Here is a 14726-nt window from a genome sequence, read left to right as displayed (position 1 = left end):
GTTGCGTAGAAAACGTCATCTGCTGCATTTTCAAGTTAGTGCAAGGCACAGACACGCGCGGAGGTGGTCGAAAATTGAATCGGGGTACGCGACGGTCATTTCTGGGCTTCTCATATACTTTGATAAGTTGAAAAATTTGCTACACACGCATGGACATCGTATATTGTGAGTGCGTTAGTGAAAAGAATTTGAATATGTGCTGCTAATAGATTACTCATATTTAAAGAAAGAAAACAAAGTTACTGAATGCAACCGCTTCATATGTTTCACATAAACATTATAGATATGCTTTTAGCTGATTCAGTGAATGAATCAAAAGGATATATTTGTTTGTACTGCGTTTTCTGATATAAGCGGAGCAATTATTACACCATGGTTGAGCATTTAGGTTGGAGAAGTAAAAGAAAACTTATAGAAGACATTCACGTTCTGACGGTGAATGACATGCCAAACATCGGAGCAAAACGCACTGCATTATCTTTCGACTGTAGAGGCGTCGCCAAAAATAATGATCAAAAAACTCGTTTAGATTTAATTGTGATCGATGGAACATGGGAAGCCGGCAATACAGTATCAATTGCATCTGATATGCAAGAGATAGATTTGCAATATTTGCAAGCGGACAAAAATTGTTTCTGGATAGATAGTGATAATGTAGTAACAATTTCTGAAACTAGTCAGGTTGAGAAAGAAGAAGAAATCATCGAAACAGATGCCAATAGCTCAACTGATTCAGGAAGCGCAGCGCCGGCTGCTACCGCCGACAGAAGTCCTCAGCCTGGCGATACAGACGGTGATTTGTCGTGGCTTCTGAATTTCAATGTGAATTCACTGTTCAATACAAATGGCTCCATTAATGGCCAATGCAATCGTCCAGCTAATAGTGGTAAGTTTCCATTAGATTAATTCTAAAGTTGCTGTTCATTCAACAGTTGCATATAAATTTCACCGCTTTTCACGTTGGTAGCTGGTCGCTCGATTTAAAAACATGAGACGTTGTGTAACTGCACGTATACACGTGGTAATTGTAGTCCGTAGTGCACTAAAGAGCTTTGTGAAAATTAATGTAATCGCACTGTTTTATTGAGCACAGACAACGAAATGATGCCTTGATAAAACTTGATAATCACGGATAAGAAATTGTAGTGGCATGATATAGTTTATTTTCAAACAGCTTGTGACGTTTTAACGAATTAATTGAAAAATATTATAGGGGACAGATCCGACACGGGATAAAATATGTCAGTCACAAAACTGAAATATCCTATCGAGATATATCCTCAAGGTACAAAACTATTGTGCCTTCACGTTGAATAAACAGTTGTTATTCGTGTGGAAGAAGTGCGCTTATCTAGAGCTGTAAATATTTTTGTTGTCTGCTTTCAAATATTTTATTCTGTCTTCAGCGAGAAGCAATGAAGTATAACTTTGCTGTTTGCGTATAGAAGAATGTGTTTCGTGTAGATTCACATCTCTGTACAGAATTCTATTGGCAGACCCAATTATCTTCACGCAAAAATAAGCGTTTGCCTGGAGGCTAAAAGTTTCTTGGCGAAAACGATTTTTCTAGAAATTATAAATTTCTTTCTTTCGTAAACGAGACTTATATTAAGCGAACTCCTTTAAATAATATTTAAATGTTACTTGTAGACCGAATCCATTCTTTCTGTTTGAAACGAGATTTTTTTTTTTTTCTAGTACGTAGTTTTCCATTGCTCACCTTACATTCCGCCCTCTCTTCGCGCCATAAGAGATTTGTTTTCCTTTTTTGTATACAGTTTTAATATTAAGACTTGAATACAGCTTTTTCACCTGTTTTTCTGATGCGTTATATCTTGCATCAGTGTAATCTGCGTATTCATGCAGTGACAACACAATCCACTGAATCTTGAAATTACAACTTCCCCACATGTTATTTCCATTTCATTTGTTGCCTTTGGACGCGGCATCAGTAGACTCACTTACATGACGAAGTATGAGAGTGATCCCGCACCTTACAGTATTGGTAAAGTAGACCCAGTTTGCATTTCCAATATTTTTTGCTCAGTATGTACGGTAGTAACTAATCGGTATAAAAAAAAAAATCCTGGCTTCTAATCTCGACACCGCCAGAAGTCGCGTGACGAATGACAACAATATCGCTAGGGCGATGTACTGTGTGAAACCAGAGTTTTTAATTAGTCTTAAGGATGTCACTCCTGTATATCTTACAGACTTTACTTAGAACAAAAAAATTCATTTTCCCTCTTCGTTTCTTTCTATCATCCGTAATTTTCGTCACAGTGACTCATCTCCATTAGCTTTTATCAACTTCTGTCAAGCCTAATGCAAATTCCACATCAAATGTGTATTCGTGATGTGTATTCCCCGTGTTTTGTATTTAATATCAAAAAGTGTGCTTATAGACAGTTTTCTACCTCGTTTGTAGCTCTGTGTCAAATACTGAATAGGTTGCAGTGTCTTGCTTCTATAAATGGGTGGATGGCTCAGGTTATTTTCTGTTTTGGAAAAGTTATAATTTAATATCAAATTCAAATGAAACCATGTTAGATCTAAATTATTATTAACTGCAATTTATTGTTTCTAATGTAAGATGTACCAAAGAACAACATTTGCTATTGTTTATTGGCAGAAAGTATTGTTTCTCGATGTTGGTAAACGTGGTGAGCTGTTAGCATACTGCGAGTAACTGTTTCCAAATCGAGGTTTGTATAAGGAAAGTGATTTACTTATTGCAGAAGGTTTCAGACTGTCATGTAATGAGGTACCTGCAATCAGTAACGGAAATTAACACAAAACGACGGGAAATGCAGGCAGAATGTTCTGCCTGGCGGGAGCGCTCATAACAATCGTGAGGATTCGATAATCTCTGTTTTAAAAAGAGCAGCTGCTAAGCAGAAATACACACAGCCCAAAGCAGGAAGATTAATGTCTCTTCTGAGATCTTACACGCGCTAAGAAGTATCGGAAAATGATAGTGACAGCCGGTGATTCCCGGAGTTGCTAAATCACGAGGAACTCAAATCCGTGGCAGCTGAATGGGATCTCATTTAGTGCTAGTAGAATAAGAAGTGGTTTCATTGATATTACAAGATTATTGGACATGTCATGACATCACAGTTTAGAAAAAAATATGCCGGTAATTCATATATTCAGGCATTTACAAGGATGGGGCAGACAGTGGCCGAGGGGTTATAGTAGGAACAATACCGGCATTTGCCTGCAGTAGCTTAGAGGAACTATGGAAAACTAAGACGAGACGGACAGATGCGATTACAGGCCTCCATCCTCCCCTCCCGAATATCAGGCCAGTCTGTTTAAAACAGCACAGTCTCATTCAGTACACAATACTGTTTACATTCCAAATCAATTATTTCAGAATGTAAAAAGCTAGTGCCACACTGGCCACTGATTTCTCAGCACTAATCACCGTACGCAGTATACACATATTAATATTATTTCATAATGCAGTACTGCACACACTACCATAAGGACCATGGTGACCATGACTCAATTCCATTTTGTGTACCGCAACTTCCCGTTTGCCTCTCTGAAAAACCGAACAGCAACCCTCCATAATAATGAGACGTGCTCCAACAGAGATTCTATACTGAATTTGCGGTTGAGTTAGCCCTTCTTCTAAAAAAATGGCTCTGAGCACTATGGGACTTAACATCTATGGTCATCAGTCCCCTAGAACTTAGAACTACTTAAACCTAACTAACCTAAGGACATCACACAACACCCAGTCATCACGAGGCAGAGAAAATCCCTGATCCCGCCGGGAATCGAACCCGGGAACACGGGCGTGGGAAGCGAGAACACCACGAGCTGCGGACCCCTCTTCTAACTACGGTCTATCGTAGGTCCCTCGAACAAAAAGCAGTGCACAGTAGCTGAAACACAGCACATGTCACACCCGTTTTCAATAATGGTAGTAGAAGTGATCCACAGAACAACCGTCCAGTATCCTTGACATCGATTTATAGCAGAATCTTAGAACATGTTCTGCGCTCGAATATAATGAGGTATGTCGATAAGAATGACCTCCTCCGTGACAACCACCGTGGGTTTCGGAAACATCGGAGCGAAACCTACTCACAGTTTTCTCGCATGACATACTGAAAGTTTTGTATCAAGGCAGCAGGGTAGAAGCTGAATTTCCTGCTTTCCGAAAAATATCTGACATTGCACCACATCTACGCTTATTGTCAAAAGCACGATCATATGGTCTATCAAGCGAAATTTGTGACTGGATTGAGCATTTTTTTCGTAGGGAGGACGCAGCAGGCTATCTTGGATGAAGAGTCGAGGTCAGATGTAGAAGTAACTCCGAGTGTGCCCCAGGGAAGTGTGTTGGGGCCCTTGCTGTTCATGTTGTATATTAACGACATTGCGGCCAATATTAATAGTAACCTCAGACTGTATGCCCATGATGAAGTTACGTGTAATGAAGTACTTTCTGAAAGAAACTGCATAAATAGTCAGAACTTCACGACTTAACTTGAAATGGTGTAAGGATTGACAACTTGCTTTAAATGTTCGGAAACATAAAACTGTGCACTTCACAAAAAGAGAACTTAGTATCTACATCTACATGACTACTCTGCAATTCACATTTAAGTGCTTGGCAGAGGGTTCATCGAACCACAATCATACTATCTCTGTACCATTCCACTCCCGAACAGCGCGCGGGAAAAATTATTATAATACAAACGAGTCACAGATGGAATCGGCCAATTCATACAAATACCTGCGTGTAGCACTTTGTAGGGATGGACAGGGAATGATCACACAGGCTCATTCGTGGGCATGGTAGACCTCCATTTATTGACAGAATACTGGGGAAATGCAGTCTACACAAGAGACTGTTTATGAACCACTCGTGCGACCCATTCTAGAATATTGCTCAAGTGTGTGTGACCCGCACCGAATAGAACTATCAGTGATTATGAATGTATGCGGAAAAGGGCAGCACGAATGGTCACAGGTTTGTTTGACCCGTGAGAGAGTGTCACAGAGATGTTGAAAAAACTGAACTGGCAGACTTTTGAAGATTGACGTAAACTATCCCATGAAAGCCTGCTTACAAAGTTCCAAGAACCTGCTTTAATTGGTGACTTTAGGAATACATCGTTCACACAGGGATCGTGAGGACAGGGCCTACTTAAAAGGTATCAGAAGAAGAGATGAAAGGCCAAATACTAAATGAAACATCTTGTGTGAAATTCTTAGGCATACAAATTTATAACAAACTAATGTGGCTCCAGCACATGGATAAGTTAGCTAAAAATCTCTGTTCCACTTACAAATCTCTCTCGCCGTTGACCTGCACGCGTGAATGTTAAAAATCTGTACTTAACGCGATACTGATCCAACGGCACGATCTGTTGTGACAGAGAAGCTAAAGCAAAAAAAGTATTCATTAGAAACGTGCAGTAATTGTATGTATACTATAAATTCTGTCTTCTTTGCATTAATTTTCATGTTACATTTCTATTTCAAGAACTTGTACAGTCATGCTAATGTATTTTGCAGCTAACTTTATTCTTTCCATACCCTCTTTATATTCCTCAATGTCTTTCTCAGTTTACATGTTGAACGGAACTACTTAAGATATACATCCCTGGCGTACTGCTTTGTGTCTGTAAGCCTCTTATATTTCACCATTTGTTTGTTTGTTTTACTCTTTGGTTTTTTATACAATTCGTACGCTATTCGTATCTGAAATCAGGACTAAGACTAGACATAATCTTCATTAACATGTTCAATGCCACTATCATAAGAACAAATGCAGGTATTGCTTTGGCAATTGTCCACAGCCAAGTGTCTGTGTGTTGTCAAAGACTCAAAAGCAATACTTTAATGGCCACATTGCGGCAGTTTGAGTACGAGTAACAACGGGACACGTGCTCACGATTGTACTAACATAGTATAAGTGAGAGCAGTTCCTCCTTGCTCGTCGCCTTCAGAACAAAGCACATATTTATGAAGTCATCATCATTATCCCCATCATAGATTAGCCCAGTGGTTCTCAGACTTTATCGGTGGCGGAAATCTTTTGCAGTACTAAATCTTTTATGGAGCCATAAAACAAGCAAAACCTGGTTTCATGTTCGTACTTTAATTACAATCATTTAATGAAAATCATACAAAAGTGGGTATATTAATTATACACTACTGACACAATGATAGAATACACAAAATAAGACTGTTTCGATTTCACTGTAAACTGATAAAGTTGTTTCCATTTAATGGGAGGTATGAAACTGTTTTACATTTTTGACCAAATGGCTAATGTCAGGCTTGATAGAGAGTTGAAGACGCATGTCAAGTTCAGCATCTAGTCTGTTGCGGCATTTTCTCTTTGTAGCTGCAAATGCTGAGAATCCCGTTTCACAAAAGCAGAAGTTGTTGAGGACGGGAGAAAACCAGTCGGAACCTGTGTGGAACTTGCACCAACAATCAACAAGTGACATTGTTTTGAACAATGATTCCATGCTTGAATCTGAAGGCATTTCGAAAAAGGATTTATAGTCTTCTGCAAATTCGGACAAATGGGTTTTGAACCCATGAATTCATTTTCAGTTTTATTTATTCTGCTCTTCAGGAAAATACGTCTCAAAAGATGCGCGCATACCATGTAGACAATGGACAAATTGTTCGAGTATTTAATTTGGTAATTCTATTCTTTCATCAACGAATACATTCAGTGTTGAAAAGCTCTCTAGTTTCCAGCACAAACAATCCAAAAATCTAATTTTTAAGGCATTATTTTGTTATTAGTATTGAAAACTATTGTCTATTTTCTTTGTAAAGATGGGTTTAATTCATTAATTTTTTCAAATATATCTGCCAAAAACGCTAGTCTGAACAACCAAGTCACATCGCTCGAACGGTTTTTTAATTTAAAAGAAATTTCAATTATAAAAGCCTGTAATCCAGGTCTTAGTTCAAATAATTTTGTTAAGGTCTTACCCTGAGACAACCCTGTAACATCGGCGTGGAACAGAAGTGTTTTATGTCTGTTCCCATAAATCTCCACAGAATAGTGAAAAAATAAAACTGGTACTGAAGAGACCTTGCTTTAAAGTGATTGATTATTTTTACTGCTTCACCATGAATCAATAAATTTTAGATTTAGTGGCATCTTCTTTATTGGGAGTGCTTGTCTATGCAACTACAGTGGCTGGGCACTTAACTTTTCATTAGTGATACTGCTGCTGTTTCACCAGTGGCTAATGTCAGGCTCATCTGTGCAAATGTCGAGAAAGTTGTTTCAATTCAGAAGGTTTATTTGGAAACAAATTGTGAAAGTGTTAAACATTTCTTTTCCGGTAGTGTTAGTTGGCAGCGACGTGCTCATAAGAAAGCCTTCTTCGAGAGAATTTTTGTATGGATATCGTAAAGTCAATAAAAAAAATGGCCAGTCCATCAACATTAATTGACTCATCCATTTCATTTCAAAGACAATTTTGTTGTGTCAGTTTCGTGTTCCGTGAGTTATTTTACATGATAAATCATAATGATGTAGAACGAGTCATTTTGCATTCACATCGCAAATTAATTTGTACATATGATTACATGCTGAACATTTCTAAGGATTTTTTGCCTTCTTCCTTTTTTATATAAAAAAAGAGATATACAGATGTGAGTTAGTAATTCCTACCAACCACCTATTACACATTATAATAACACAAATTCTTCTACGGAATAGGAGTCGTCAAGTAGAAACTTTTACAGTTTGTTTTTAAATTTTAATTTGCTCTCTGTCAGACATTTTGCATCACTGCGTAAGCGATCAAAATTTTTGGTACAGCTTTGTGCGCCCTTTTTTGTACCAAAGATAGCCTTAACGTGGAGTTATGAATGTCACTTTTCCTTCTGGTACTGGAATTATGTACTTCATTGTTGCTTTTGAACTGTAGTGGATTATTTACAACAAACTCCATGAAGAAATAAATATACTGTGAAGGACTAGTCAGAATGCTCAAAATGGTTCAAATGGCTCTGAGCACTACGGGACTTAATTTCTGAGGTCATCAGTCCCCTAGAACTTAGAACTACTTAAACCTAACTAATCTAAGGACATCACACACATCCATGCCCGAGGCAGGATTCGAACCTGCGACCGTAGCGGTAGCGCGGTTCCAGACTGTAGCGCCTAGAACCGCTCGGCCACACTGGCCGGCCGAAAGACAGAATGCCCAACTCCTTAAACAGACTCTACAAGTTGATTGTGGGTGAGCACTACATGTTATTCTTGCAGCACGTTTTTGCGCATCAAAGACTTTCTTAAAGGCGAGTTACTCCAAAACATTATTCCATATGACATTATTGAATGAAAATGTGTTAAGTATGTCAACTTACTGATTTGTCTCTCCCAAAGATTTGCACAGTTCAAATTCTCATCGATATGGACACCTAAGAATTTTGAAGTTTCTATCCTATTTACTATTTCCTCGCCATGTGTTACACTTATCATACGTGTAGTACCCCTAGATGTGCAGAATTGAATGTGTTGTGTCTTTTTTGAAACTGAGGGTGAGACAATTCACAGAAAACAAGTTAATGATGCTTTTGAGAACTGTGTTTACCATTTCTTCTGATTCTGTAGGTATTTTTGGGCTGATTACAATACTGCAAAAAGAACCACTTCTGCTTGTTGTATATTAGAAAAAAGGTAGCTTACATATATGAGGAACAATAGTGAACCTAAGATAGAGCCTTAGAGAGCACCATACATGATTTCTCCTCAGTCAGAATTATGTCCCCCTATGTTGGTTGAGTTACTAAGTACAACTTTCTGCATGCTTTTGGTTAGGTATGACATCATCCATTGGTTGGCTATACCCTAAATCCAATAAATGTTCTATTTATCTGAGAGTATACTGTGATTCATAGAGTCAAATATCTTAGATAGGGTGCAGAAAATATCATCTGGCACTGTTTTATTATTTAATGCGTGTGTTGAAGGCTACCAACTAGTCCTTCTTTGGTGTAGTCTGTGAGATTGTTAATTCGACACGAAACAGTGTCATTTGAAAGTGGCACTGTAGAAAGATGCTTTGCGGGTTTTTCATTGAACATACGTGATATTATGTGTGTCACACGTTGTTTCATTCCCAGCGATAGTGTGCGCTTCGACCACTTGCGCAGTGCAATATCTGACCGAATATGATGCCTCCATCGCGTTTCCATTCAGCGTTCGGATTGCATACTTCACGGTTTTTAGACTTCTTAATAATTGTTCTTTGTTACATATAAAAAATTCTTCATTCTTCTCTTCGCAATGTCGCTGTATCTTAGCAGGTACCACGGAGCTACTCCGAAGTAACTTGCTACATAACATGCAGAGAGGTGAGCCGTTAGAATCAACAAATCCGAGAGTGACTTAATATTCGTCATACATTCATTTTTTCGTCATTACTGATTCGTTAGACATATTTCTGCTTGAAACCCGCTGCCTGAATTCGTTATATCATCTTCCTGAATCCCTTAGTCTCGATCTGTAATCTTTGAGACTGATGCTGCATCTTCGGGCAAACCGCCTTTGAACTTCCATTGTAAGATACTGTTGCAACAGCCCTAAGCCGCGGCTCCATTCTATCTTTTAAAATCAACAGTTTAATTCTATTATATGAGAAACATACACTGAAGCGCCAAAGAAACTGGTACAGACATGCGTATTCAAATATAGAGATGTGTAAACAGGCAGAATACGGCGCTGAGGTCGGCAACGCCTATATAAGACAAGTGTCTGGCGCAGTTGTTAGATCGGTTACTGCTGCTACAGTGGCAGGTTATCAAGATTTAAGTGAGCTTGTTATAGATGGCGCGCGAGCGATAGGACATAGCATTTCCGAGGTAGCGATGAAGTGGGGATTTTTCCGTACGATCATTTCACGAATCTACCGTGAATATCAGGAATCCGGTAAAACATCAAATCTCCGACATCGCTGCGGCCGGAAAAAGATCCTGTAAGAACGGGACCAACGAGGACTGAAGAGAATCGTTCAACGTGACAGAAGTGTAATCCTTCCCCAAATTGCTGCAGATTTTAATGTTGGGCCATCAACAAGTGTCAGCGTGAGAACCATCATCGATATGGGCTTTCAGAGCCGAAGGCCCACTCTTGTGCCCTTGATGATTGCACGTCGCAAAGCTTTACACCTCACCTGGGCCCGTCGACACCGACATTGGACTGTTGATGATTGGAAATATGTTGCCTGGTCGAACGAGTTTCGTTTCAAATTGTATCGAGCGGATGGATGTGTACTGGTATGGAAATAACCTCATGACTCTATGGACCCAGCATGTCAGCAGGGGACTGTTCAAACTGGTGGAGGCTCTGTAATGGTGTGGGGCGTGTGCAGTTGGAGTGATATGGGACCCATGATACGTCTAGATACGACTCTGACAGATGACACGTACGTAAGCATTCTGTCTGATCACCTGCATCCATTCACATCATTGTAATGGTGTGGGGCGTGTGCATTTGGAGTGATATGGGACCCTTGATACGTCTAGATACGACTCTGACAGATGACACGTACGTAAGCATTCTGTCTGATCACCTGCATCCATTCACATCATTGTGCATTCCGACGTACTTGAGCAATTCCAGCAGGACAATGCGACACCCCTCACGTCCAGAATTGCTACAGAACGGCTCCAGGAACACTCTGATTTTAAACACTTCCGCTGCCCACCAAACTCCCCGGACATGAACATTATTGGGATGCCTTACAGCTTGCTGTTCAGAAGAGATCTCCACCCTTTCGTACTCTTACGGATTTGTGGACGGCCCTGCAGGATTCATGGTGTCATTTCCCTCCAGCTCTACTTCAGACTTTAGCCACGTCGTGGCAGCACTTGTGCTCGCGGGGGCTCTGCACGCTATTAGACAAGGTACCAGTTTCTTACGCTCTTCCTTGTAGAATAATATCGCCCCAAGGTATCGAATTTTACAACTGTGGTCAATAAAAACGCGAATCAAATATACTGTGGCACGAGGGCGGTGTGCGGATTCGCCAGGCCGAATTCGACTGCGTTTTGCCATTTCAGTTTCGAGTAGGAAGCATAGATAGTGAAGTGACGAAATCCTTCGAGGTTGTTCAAGGTGTTTGTGGATGAGAGAGAGATGGAGAAAGCGTAGCGGAATGTTCGTGGAATATGTAGTTGAGGTAGCGAGAGATAGGGGGAAAGCTTTAGTATGGCCGCTGTGTGTGTGTGTGTGTGTGGCTAAATTTTGTTGTTTGTGGTTTCTGATCGTAGCATTATCGTAGATTTATTATGCTGCTTGTTGCCTCGTTTTCAGCTATTACGCAGTGATAGAAAAAATGACTTTTGTAAAACCAACATTGGTATGTTATTTTTAAAGTTGTTTTCTCTCACTGAGTGACAAGACTTGACGTGCTTTATTCTTTAGGTTGATATTTTGGCAGAGCCCTCGCAGAGGTCTTGCGGAGCCCCAGGGCTCTCTCTGAATATCCCTCTGAATATCATTAGATTAGCCGTTAACGCCTCTTCCGGTCTAATGGTTCACATTTTCCTTATTAATGCAGCATTCGTTTTCCTTATTAATTGACCGAGCGAGGTGGCGCAGTGGTTAGACACTGGACTCGCATTCGGGAGGACGATGGTTCAATCCCGCGTCCGGCCATCCTGATTTAGGTTTTCCGTGATTTCCCTAAATCACTTCAGGCAAATGCCGGGATGGTTCCTTTAAAAGGGCACGGCCGACTTCCTTCCCCGTCCTTCCCTAATCGGATGAGACCGATGACCTCGCTGTCTGGTCTCCTTCCTCAAAACCAACCAACCAACCTTATTAATGCATACCTGGTTGGTATGAAAAATCCAAATTTCACATAACATTACATTACACTACACGACATTCAGTCGTACTCCGTGCATCCCGTGGAGCGGGGTGTCTGGGATGTGGAAAATATTCAAAGATGGTCATTTAAGGGCAGTACAATGAAATGACATTACAAAAGCTTACTGCATTTCAGTGCTGCTGTTGATAAGAAAATTCTATCACCTGAAAGCAAGGTGACGGAATTAAAACAAGGACAATAAAATAAACTGAAACATCGATTTTAAGGATTCTGTGAAGATACACTTCAGTGGACGTAGAAGAAGTTGCCCAAGAGAAATCTTTTTAATTTAGTGATCTATCCATAGTAAAAACGTAATAATTTAAGAATCTTTTAAAAAATTACTGAATTGCATGTGCAGATCTTGTCAAAATTTAACGTTAATCCGTTTGCCTTGAACCATTTATTGATGCTTTCAAATATTTCGTAAGTTATCTTTTCAGTAAGTGCTATGTTTTATTCTTATATTAATACCATCTACAAAAAGAACATAGTTTGCGTCTTCTGAATTTGCAAGTCAGAAGATGGTCTTTCACTTGTAAAGTATGTTGATGCCGTCGCTTTCCATTCTCTTTCCGTCGCTTTCCATGCTCTTCAGATTTGTCATTCACAGCAGATAGCTGAAATTCTCGTCTGGTGTGTCATTTCTGGTGCTCTCCTGTCTCTCGTTTCCGTTTAGAAACTTCCTTCCAGTCTGCTGGAAGCTAATTTTAAACTTGCCTTTTTTATCATAATTTGATACATTACAAAGGCGTTTTTGTACCCAAAGTTTTAAAAACTTTTATGTATGTATTTTTAATAAGATGTCCTAGAGTTCTTGTAATCGTCCCATGTATTTAAAGTCAAAGTTTTTAGACTCTTTCAGTAATTGTGCGACGTCGAATCTAAAGAACTTAAAACAGGTTACTACTTCCAGCGTGATGTTACCCAGTCATATTTACGATTCCCAGCTAGGATTTCCAGTACATCTAAGACGCCTCGTCCTACAATATGGGACATGTAGTGGCGAACCTCCATCAAACACGACAAACTAAGGATAGTTAAGACCATAGTTTCGTTTTGAACATTCTTCTGCGCCCTTCGGAAGACGTTTGTTGTGCTATGCAGACTATGGAATCTAGACACAAAATTCACCCACAGTTTACTTCTGTGGCACTAAAACCCAAGCCAGTTGGTTTATGTTTCCCTTCTAACTGTGGTACTTAAGCACACCGGACAAAAAATTAATCACCTACTCCACTAGTCTGTATATTGGCATCAAATCAGCGCTCACTCGTTTCTACAGATACACGATCTGATAAAAAGCACCTGGAAAACTTTTACTGGGCATTAAAACGTGTGTGTCCACCTTTCGCCCTCATGACAGCTTGAACTATGCTGGAATACTTTTACTGAAGTGTGTGAATGTCTTTCTCAGGAGCCGAAACCAGAGAAGGTAGTGCTGTTGGACGCTGGAGCCGGCCTGAGTGGCCGAGCGGTTCTAGGCACTTCAGTCTGGAACCCCGCGACCGCTGCGGTCGCAGGTTCGATTCCTGCCTCGGGCATGAATGTGTGTGATGTCATTAGGTTAGTTAGGTCTAAGTAGTTCTAAGTCTAGGGGACTGATAACCTCAGATGCTAAGTCCCATAGTGCGCAGAGCCATTTGAGCCATTTGGACGCTGGAGCCTGGAGCGAAGTCGACTTTATAACTTATCACAAAGACGTTCCATTAGCTTCAGGTCGGCACTCTGGAAAGCCTGCTCCCTTCCAGGAATGTTATTTTACACAAACCACTGTATCACAGATTCTGCTTTGCCACGGGGTGCATTGTCCTGGTGATACAATCATTACATAACATTTATCGTTTTCCATGGATCCCTTGGAGAGGAGTCTCTGGGATGTGGAAAGAGTCAAAGTTTTTTCCTTTGTTTTTTACTCAGATCCAATTGTACAATTCTAATGCTGACAGAGTTATGAGCTATAATCCTTGTGAAGATATTCATCGATTGAGTAGAAGGAGTTGGCCAACAAGAAGTTCTTCAGTTCACTCTGAAACCGATCTTTATCACTTACAAGACCTTTGATATGTTCTGGAAAGTTATTGAATATATGAGTACCCATGTATTTGAGTCTTTTTTGTACTAATGTTAAGCTTTTATAGACCTTATACAGATTGTTTTTGGTTCTGATATTATAATCATGTTTTGCACTGTTTTGTGTAAAAAGAGACATGTTGGAAATGACAAAAGGACATCAGTGAGTATATGTACTGAGAATCAGTAGTTAGAATGCCAAGTTTCTTAAAGAGGTCTCTGCATGATGATCTAGGACTGACACCAGATATTATTCTAATGACACGTTTCTTAATTTTGAAAATGTTCTCTTTTTGAGAAGAGTTTCTCCCAATGATGATTCCATAGTGAATGGAAGTAGGCCGAATAGACTAACTTCTTCACTTTTAAATCACCTGTTTCTGCTATCATGCGTACTGCAAATGTAGCTGAACTAAGGCGTTTCATTAAGTGTAGAGTGTGAGTTTTCCAATTTAGGTTGAGGTCAATTTGTAGCCCTAAAAATTTGACACTGTCTACAGCTTTAATTTCATCGTTTGAATACATTATGCTTATAGGGTCAAGTATTCTTTGTGAGGTACTAAACTGTATGTACTGGGTCTTGTCAAAATTTAGTGACAATCCATTTGCTGTGAACCACCCATTGATACATACAAATATTTCATTAGCTGATTGCTCAGTGAGATCACGGGTACTGGTTTTTACACCAATACTTGTATCTTCTGCAGATAAGATAAAATTTGCATTTTGTGACACTGCATATCGAAGGTCATTTATATACCATGTGATCAAAAA

At 39.7% G+C, this 14726-nt stretch overlaps 1 protein-coding gene and 1 non-coding gene across 2 annotated transcripts in view; both read left to right on the top strand.

Moving 5' to 3' along the window:
• The first annotated feature begins 56 nt into the window (after positions 1–56).
• LOC126094909 (forkhead box protein K1-like) overlaps positions 57–14726 on the top strand; it is a 275401-nt gene continuing 260731 nt past the window's right edge. Inside the window, exon 1 of the mRNA XM_049909548.1 lies at positions 57–886. Coding sequence (XP_049765505.1) covers positions 373–886 — 514 coding nt within the window. The 5' untranslated portion in view covers positions 57–372. The remainder of the gene's footprint in view (positions 887–14726) is intronic.
• Positions 13340–13423, top strand: Trnas-gga (transfer RNA serine (anticodon GGA)). The gene is given in 2 exon segments: positions 13340–13379; positions 13389–13423. It is a non-coding gene; the product is annotated as a tRNA-Ser (tRNA).

The sequence above is a fragment of the Schistocerca cancellata genome, chromosome 8, assembly GCF_023864275.1.
Source record: "Schistocerca cancellata isolate TAMUIC-IGC-003103 chromosome 8, iqSchCanc2.1, whole genome shotgun sequence".
NCBI lineage: Eukaryota > Metazoa > Arthropoda > Insecta > Orthoptera > Acrididae > Schistocerca > Schistocerca cancellata.
The sequence above is the reverse complement of the archived record's forward strand: the minus strand, read 5'-3'. Positions and strand labels throughout refer to the sequence as shown.